The sequence below is a fragment of the Haliotis asinina genome, chromosome 9, assembly GCF_037392515.1.
Source record: "Haliotis asinina isolate JCU_RB_2024 chromosome 9, JCU_Hal_asi_v2, whole genome shotgun sequence".
NCBI classification, from domain to species: domain Eukaryota; kingdom Metazoa; phylum Mollusca; class Gastropoda; order Lepetellida; family Haliotidae; genus Haliotis; species Haliotis asinina.
In genome coordinates this window covers 49,094,774-49,103,534 of record NC_090288.1, presented here as the reverse complement: position 1 = coordinate 49,103,534, position 8,761 = coordinate 49,094,774, and the positions used below count along the sequence as shown (strand labels likewise).

General features: G+C 38.2%; 1 protein-coding gene across 1 annotated transcript; it reads right to left on the bottom strand.

The window, feature by feature from the left end:
• Positions 1-4,663: 4,663 nt before the first annotated feature.
• On the bottom strand, positions 4,664-7,434 carry LOC137295989 (U8 snoRNA-decapping enzyme-like). Its single transcript, XM_067827607.1, has 3 exons — positions 7,196-7,434; positions 5,916-6,182; positions 4,664-5,404 (listed from the first exon to the last, which is right to left on the bottom strand). The coding sequence occupies exons 1-3, from the start codon at positions 7,394-7,396 to the stop codon at positions 5,180-5,182; spliced, it is 693 nt and encodes a 230-aa protein (XP_067683708.1). The 5' UTR covers positions 7,397-7,434; the 3' UTR covers positions 4,664-5,179.
• Positions 7,435-8,761: the final 1,327 nt, after the last annotated feature.

Here is an 8,761-nt window from a genome sequence, read left to right as displayed (position 1 = left end):
TACCTGGACCCGAATTCTGCTCAATTTCAACTGCCAACTCATTCATAAAAATAGAAAATAGAAGGGGGCTAAGGACACAACCCTGACGAACACCGATTGAGCATGGAAAACTTTCAGAAAAGGTGTTATCAATAGTGGAGTAATCACGCCGAAACCCAGCCTGAGACTGAGACGATTTTACCATATACATCACACCAGTAGGTTAACCTATTGTTAGTAATAGAAGTGAACAGTTTGCTCATAACGCTCAGCAGAGATATACCTCTATAGTTGGATGGAATATGGATACTACCGCTTTTATGTAAGGGCACAATAACACCGACACACCAGGCTTCCGGAAAATATGCATTTTCAAACATAATATTAAATAGAATTGTAAGGTAAGGTACTAGGATATCTGAAGCATATTTAAAAAATTCAGAAATTAATAAATCAGCTCCAGCGGACTTGCCGCACTTTAACGCTTTGATAGCAGCAAAAAGTTCATTGTAATATTTTGTCTACAAAATATATAATTATGCCGAGGTGTTTTATTTTGTAGGTTTTGTTGGTACCTCGTTTTCGAGTTACTATCAGAGGTCAGCTTGGCCTTGGGGTCACCTCCCTCGGGGGGGCTATATAAGCCTTGCCGCAGTCTGGCGCTCTCACTTATCAAAATTGTTTGTGTAATTGGAGAGTCTAGTATAGAGCGTGTCATCTCGGCCACGTCAGCTGGATCAGGCACGGGCAGATCTATAGTGTCTGGCGTGTCACAGGACACAAGCAACTGCTTAAAGTGATCAGTCCACTGTTCCATCGAAATATCAGGCAATTTAATTAACTCCATAGTATGTTTACAGACAATATGGTAGGGTTATAGAAATAGATACTAGTATTGATCATAGATAAACCATACAACAGGTGCAATGCATTTTATATTTTGTTTGTGAATTGGATATTTACAAATAATTAATAACCAACAAAGATAAAAAAAACAATACAAAAAGGTGATGAACGTGTATGTGCAATATTATGCGAAAGGAAATATATGAACAAAGAGACATAACTTTTTCTAATCCCCAAACACGCTGTTCTGTTCGTTGTTCAATCCCAGTGGTTATGTGATGGCATTCTGGAGCAGATGACCTACTGACTAAAATTATGATCAATGACGTACCTAACTGGGATATTGTGACCACCATCAAATGTGAACCACCCAGTCCCATCCCATTACTTGGATCGTACAAGCACTGGTTGCTGAAGATCTATCTGTTCCATCCTTGAGTAAGGGACATAACTCGTCCCCAACCTACGGGCATATCTTGTAATTATGAGGAAATTACGAGAACTTTCTTGTCAAATTAATATTAACTTCATAAAGCAACATAACAAAATTGACATTTCAAGCCTGGCACAGACGCAAATGTGAACTTTTCCCAGTAGAGATAAAAAAGCCTCATACTTTTTGACATGAAAACACATGCATCTTGACTACAGTACTTGTCAAATGTGACATTTGTTTCCTAACTTTAATATGTAGTGCATAGATAGTTCTAATCTGAGTGATGTACAACAAGAATGAAATAACTCCTTCTTGTGATATACATACATGTACATAGGGACCATTCATTCTTTATGGCTAGAGGGTTAATGATGATCTTATAAATATCTAAAAATTATATGGAGGGGAGGGTGTACTAGGGGAGTCATATTTGATTTTGTAAATGATATGCAGGGAGGGTGACTTAGTTTGTACATATATTTCTTTTTGATGCAAAATTTACAAATAATTTTCTTGCATGATGTTCACAATCTTCTGCTGAAAATCATACATCCTCTGAGATAGAGTGAAAGTAATTCTGACATAAAGTGATATTAAAAATAAGTGAAATATGAACAATATGTTTGAGATAAATGATAAATACAGTAATCTATGACTAAACACAACATATTGATTGAAAAGATTTTGATTCTGAGCAGAGGGAAGATGTATTTCAAATTTTCAATTGGCATATACATGTATGTTCTAACCATGATGACTCATTCTGACCCCCTGTGGTTACTTTCCTATGCTATGACATCAGAGTTTACAGTGCTTTCTGTTTGCCGATAGCACCCCCTGTGGTTACTTTCCTATGCTATGACATCAGAGTTTACAGTGCTTTCTGTTTGCCGATAGCACCCCCTGTGGTTACTTTCCTATGCTATGACATCAGAGTTTACAGTGCTTTCTGTTTGCCGATAGCACCCCCTGTGGTTACTTTCCTATGCTATGACATCAGAGTTTACAGTGCTTTCTGTTTGCCGATAGCACCCCCTGTGGTTACTTTCCTATGCTATGACATCAGAGTTTACAGTGCTTTCTGTTTGCCGATAGCACCCCCTGTGGTTACTTTCCTATGCTATGACATCAGAGTTTACAGTGCTTTCTGTTTGCCGATAGCACCCCCTGTGGTTACTTTCCTATGCTATGACATCAGAGTTTACAGTGCTTTCTGTTTGCCGATAGCACCCCCTGTGGTTACTTTCCTATGCTATGACATCAGAGTTTACAGTGCTTTCTGTTTGCAGATAGCACCTCCTGTGGTTACTTTCCTATGCTATGACATCAGAGTTTACAGTGCTTTCTGTTTGCCGATAGCACCCCCTGTGGTTACTTTCCTATGCAATGACATCAGAGTTTACAGTGCTTTCTGTTTGCAGATAGCACCCCCTGTGGTTACTTTCCTATGCTATGACATCAGAGTTTACAGTGCTTTCTGTTTGCCGATAGCACCCCCTGTGGTTACTTTCCTATGCTATGACATCAGAGTTTACAGTGCTTTCTGTTTGCCGATAGCACCCCCTGTGGTTACTTTCCTATGCTATGACATCAGAGTTTACAGTGCTTTCTGTTTGCAGATAGCACCTCCTGTGGTTACTTTCCTATGCTATGACATCAGAGTTTACAGTGCTTTCTGTTTGCAGATAGCACCTCCTGTCAGATGATGTGATACTGTGCTCTGTAACACAGTCAGTGCTCCAAATAAGATTTAGCTCATGTGGGTACTGTATTTTTCCTGTATGCCCAGTTTATCTGGCTTCTGGACACATGATATGTTTGATTGGTATTTTCGAGGTTAATGGATAATAGAAAAGTATACTAGTTCATGGATTTCAACTTCTTTATTTCTATGTTGTGACATTTTGGTATAGCTTCGAATACTATTTTCAAGCAAGAAGAAGCTATACCAAAACGTCACATCATAGAAAAATAAAGAAGTTGTTATCCATAAAGCATTATACTTTTCTACTTCTGAAACTCCTACCTCAAATTCACTACGAGAAATTGCAGAAAAAGAGTCTTAAATGATGCATACTTGCATACTGAGGTAAACAGAGTGTTTTATATATTGTGTTCTCAAGTCTAAGTCAAAAACATTTCCCCACAGTATTCCTGATTTTTCACATTTTTGTTCACTATGTATGAAGTGGCCATAAAATGCCTGAATTCCATGCTGGGATTAGAACCATGGACCTTTTGATCTGAAGTTGGACACCTTATCCACATGACCAAAGTGGCAAATCCTGTCAGCAAGCTGACAAGGTAAGGATGTCATCTATGGGATGACAGGTTACCCTGCTACAAAACAGTGTTACAGTGCATGTCATTAGATCACATTTTACGTTCACTAGTTTTCATAAGAAAGAAGGTACACATATCCACAATCAGCAAATTTTACACTTGCTAGAAAATATAAATATTAAGTACTCATGTTTCATTGTTGTGAGAGAGATGGATTTACTTTTGCTCTGAACTGCATTGTAGTTTTATTACAGCAGGTCAGCTTATTATAGCAGAAAAGGCCGATGTCGGTCTCAAATGTTTATCATTTTGGTAGGACCCAAGAGTATGGGTAACCTGCTCACATACCTTGCAACACTTCTGGTGAACCTGGATAGCTTGACAAGGGACGCAACTCTATACAATGTTATGTGATAGGCACGTGACAGTATTATTCATTGTGTAACATTGTCCCAAGAGTAATACATTGTACCTGTTGACATACAGTAAGGGGCAGTGATGTGCTATATTAAGACATGCTATATTAAAAGTTCTGGAAGGAACTAGGCAGTACTATAACCCTTGTACACCAACCAGGGATTTGGAGACTTTTGGAGTCCAAGGGGAGCTAACTCAAGTCACATGACCAGCACTGTAGTGATTCTTACTCTGTATATGTGAAACTGTACTATTGGTTGCAAAGGGTTGAATAATACCATCTCTGTGTTTACTGCTATAACCACTGCCTATACAGGCTTTGAGTATATGTACTACCACTCTCTCTTGTACTACCATTGTAACACCCTTGTCAGGACTTGTATCAGAGATCATATCTGTTTTATGGTCTCTGCTTGTATCAATATGTACTCTTAGTTCATTTCAGAATACGATTATAAATTACACCTTATCTGCTTGTTTGCTGGTTTTACCAAGTTCCTATTTCATGTGCTTTGAGGAGGATATCATGCCTGAAAAGGAGCTATAAATATTCTTCTTATAATACACTGATTCACGGTTAACAAATGATCAAAATGTAACAACAGTTAACTGCAGCAGAGAACACATGATATATTTTATCATGTGGCCCCTGATTGCAGCAGCCCTTAGATGCCTAGGCGGCCAATGCACCCAACTTCAACAAACCTAGCAAGCAGCAGGTTTATTTCAGCCATTGTTAAGATATCTCTACTTGTTTTACCACCGGTCTGAGGCATTTGATACAGTTTCACAATTATCAAAGTCGTAAATAACAGGATGAAATTATGACATGTGATGGTGATGAATTAGGACTTTGAAGAAAACATTCCAGACACCCTCAAAATAAAGAGAAACCTTTACAATACAATGTACTCAGAACAACCCACATCATGACCTGATATCTAATGAGCTACAAAATCCCTGGTTAAGACACCTCAAACAATGTAAACATAATTAAAAACAGTGAATTTAAATATCAACTATCACAGGCGGATGGAATGTAACAAATGACCTATAACAAGCAGGATATGGACCGATGTTAAATCTATACCACTCAAATGAATTTAGGGATCATTGACTCTTTCATATTACTATAGTTAATCTGACATTCCATGTAACTATAGTTATATTAAAGAATCTTTAGTTCTTTCACTTCTTTTGAACATTATGTTTTGTTGATCAAGTTGGAGTGGTGTTTTTATGGTTGGCAAAGCATTGCTCTTGGAATGTTTGTGAAGCTTTGAGTGCTGCTTGCATTTCTTCTGGACTGAGGAGATTACTCAAATGCAATCCCATAACAAGTTCCTCTCGAGCATTCCCTGCAAAATGATTGGCAAGAAAAGCAGGAAGTCCTCGTAAGCCATCCCCCATTGTGAAGAGCGGTGGTCTAATGATACCGTATGTCTGAAACAGATGAACATATTGATCATGTGAATGTTTCCTATTTTTCACAATTAACAGCTTTCTCGGGGGAATACTTTCACCGATGTCAACACTTCATCACCAGAGGGGCAATGCAGTAGCCTCGCGAGTTTTGTTTTACATTGCTTTTGGTAATATTCCTGCAGTATCACAGTGATGGACCCCAGAAATGGGCTTCACACATTGTGCTCATGTGGGGAATCGAACCCGGTCTTCAGCATGACAAGCAAATACCTTAACCGCTAGCCTACCCCATTGCCCCACAGCATAGTGAATACAACCAAACTGTACAACATTATGGTACAAAGCCATGACTGTAATAGAAGACAAAAAACTAGGTCAGACACTGACTCAAGTCTGTTGATTGTTAAAACAATGGTAATGTGTACATGCCTCATACAAAACTTCCCACAAGGACATTTGTTAGCTTGGTTTTCTTGATGTACTCCATCTTTTCAAGGGAGAAATCATTGCAACAAAGTGCTACACATACCTCAATACCATACTCTGGAGCCTGTAGATTCTGAATCTCAAGTGCCTTGAACTCTTCCAAGGACACCTCCTTTTTGTAGAAGTGTAACACTAGTGACTTATCCTCATTGAGGAAAGATGCCACATGATCCTGGTCTGTGAACTTGTGTCTCATCAAGTCAAGGCTGATCTCTTCTTCCATTTCCCTGTTCAAGCCACAGACCGGATCTTCTCCCTTCTCAACTAGACCACCTGGGAAGCCTATTACACCATCGAACCTCATCTGCATCTAAAATGAAGACTTCACTTGATGGGACGTGATCATTGTGCATGGTATGAAATATTTCCCGATCCAGATATTTGAAAATTTAGATACATGTATTTCATTTAACTTTCCATAAATAAATGGGTTAGTGTTCCTCCTACTGAGCTAGGTGTACTGATTAACTACCAAATTCACATTTTACTATTGAAGCATATAGAGTCTCCTGCTTCCCAGTCTTAACAGTTTAGAATGAACATACTAAGAATTGTTATTTATAGAAACATTTTGACCACAAATGGACAGAGCTTTCATCTGTGAGAACATGCAGTGTTGGCTCAAGAGAGGGTTTTTGAGTGTTTTGACTCATCAAATTCAGTTAGGACCCCCTCTATTTTACATCTGCCCATCTATTTAACATTAGGGGGGGGGGGGGGGGGGGGTCCAGAAACATTATTTTCATCAATTTAGACCCACTCAAAATTTCACCCAAAGCTAACACTGAATATGTAATAATTTCTTTGACATCAAAATATTTGCCAGAATTCCACTATTTTATTACAGAGTATTATGCCACACAACCTGATTATAATACATTTATACATTTATCTCATATTATGTCACAAAATATGGTTGAAATTCAGTGAGGCCATATGTACAGTACCAAAATGTAACTCAACAAGACTACAATGCAATGATGTCATACAGGACTATGATGTCACATTAACGTTATTACTATACAGGGATGTCACATACTTCTGTGCTGTTGTTTTGTTTGTTTGAAGCCACATACTACAGATGGATTATCACAATCTCAAATCCACTGTGAAACAAATGGAGTCACACTGCAATACTACTTTACCAAAAAGTATTTCAAAAAAGGTTTTTGACTGGGCAAATTTAACATTGTTCATCTTGACAGTATTACTGTTTATCCTTTTTTCTTTTTAAGTTTATTTTTATTGAAAGGTATGTTAAAAAATAACGCTAACAATGCAGAAGGAGCGCACGTAAAACTCATGACTCCAAACCATTCTTACAAGAACAGCTCCTCGTGCTTTATATAACTCCCAAAGCACTTGGTCATCTCTTGCAAATAGCATTCCGTGAGAGGCGTGAGTAAATGATGAGTATTTTGTTTTGGCTTCCGAATACTCAATAGTTTGGAAAGTGTCTTTGGTATCACCAAGCCGTCCAAATTTCTCATATGGTGCAAGCCATCCCCAGTTATTTTCTTCCATTGTTTTCTGAAGTTAGGACGAACTGTACTATAAACAATAAATTGGCCACGTTTACTGTTAGAGTTATGTCCCTTTTGCGGGGAGCCTTGATTGGATTTTTTAAACCGCTATTTTCCCATTCAGAAAAAGTGCAGGTTACGATGTATGGTGTTTAACCGAAACTCTGCATATACATACAGTATTTCATTTTGGGGAAAGCTTGGACCAATTGCAAAAACGTTTCAAAGTACAGTGAAAAGGGTCATCACATTGCACAACGGCTGAAAACCGGACCAGACCGAATAAAGTTGTTAAGGGTGTTACGTTGAATATAATATAATGAACCATTCGATCGGTTTGTGTGATACGCGCTGATATTTTCTTTGTGTTTGAAGAATCATTTCACACATAATGGAAGAAGAGAGTTTTGTCTATACTAGACTGGTTCCCCTGCCCTATTCCGCGCTGCGTTATCGCAGACTACCAGTCTATGTCTACACCTGATGGACTTGCGTTATACTAACTCCTTAACGTCCATATATTGGAAATACCACCTTTGCCTATGAATATTATTCTAAACAGTGATGACTTCCATACACCTGATTCTATTCTCCCTGCTATAATGGAGTCATGGGTTGATAAGAGAGCATCCGATACAAGCAGACTCTTGTAAGTGTCATCTATTTTTGGGTTGAAGTCAAAAGGGCCAATTGACTAAAGGAGCACAATGAAAAAGTCAAAATGGTCAAAGGAAGGTAAAAAAGGCCAACGGAAAGTCTAAAGGGCCATTGACCAATATCAAGTCGAGGTCACCCAAAATGGACTTCAAACATTGTACCCATGAGGGTAATCAAACTCGGGCCTTCAATGCCAGATAATCAACGAGGAAACAAGTCAAAAGGACTAAATGGCAAAAGGGCTAAAATTGAAAAAGTCAAAACCACAGGCACTCGACTCTGATATACTTGGAAGTATAACCTAAATATATAAGATAAATATTGTATATATTATATAATATATTGTACATCTTATATATTTAGGTTATACTTCCAAATATATCAGAGTCGAGCGCCTGTGGTCAAAACTTAGCTGATGGTACATTGACTGAGGCAATGACCTTCTCCGCAACAAGTTGTGTAATATTTTTCCTTTGAATACATTTTAATGACAATGATACTTTCATTTCAGCACGACATATAATCATCCTAATATCAGGGATAATTAATCAACGTCCTCTAGTCTCCCTGGTACCATTGAACAAGAAATGACGTAGGTTCAGTTTTAGCAAAGACAAATTATCAGATAATGACAGAGACCAATGGGCGATAGCCATGTGTGTCTTTTCGGAGACTTACAATCATAACCTTGAACCATTTTCCGTTATCG

Excerpts from the sequence above, each read along its gene's own strand:
- LOC137295989 (XM_067827607.1), bottom strand. The coding sequence starts at position 7,396 with ATGGAAGAAAATAACTGGGGATGGCTTGCACCATATGAGAAATTTGGA. Across the intron at positions 6,183-7,195 it reads AAGCACGAGGAGCTGTTCTT|ATGCAGATGAGGTTCGATGG; the intron begins GTAAGAATGGTT and ends TCTTCATTTTAG. Across the intron at positions 5,405-5,915 it reads CTCCAGAGTATGGTATTGAG|ACATACGGTATCATTAGACC; the intron begins GTATGTGTAGCA and ends CATCTGTTTCAG.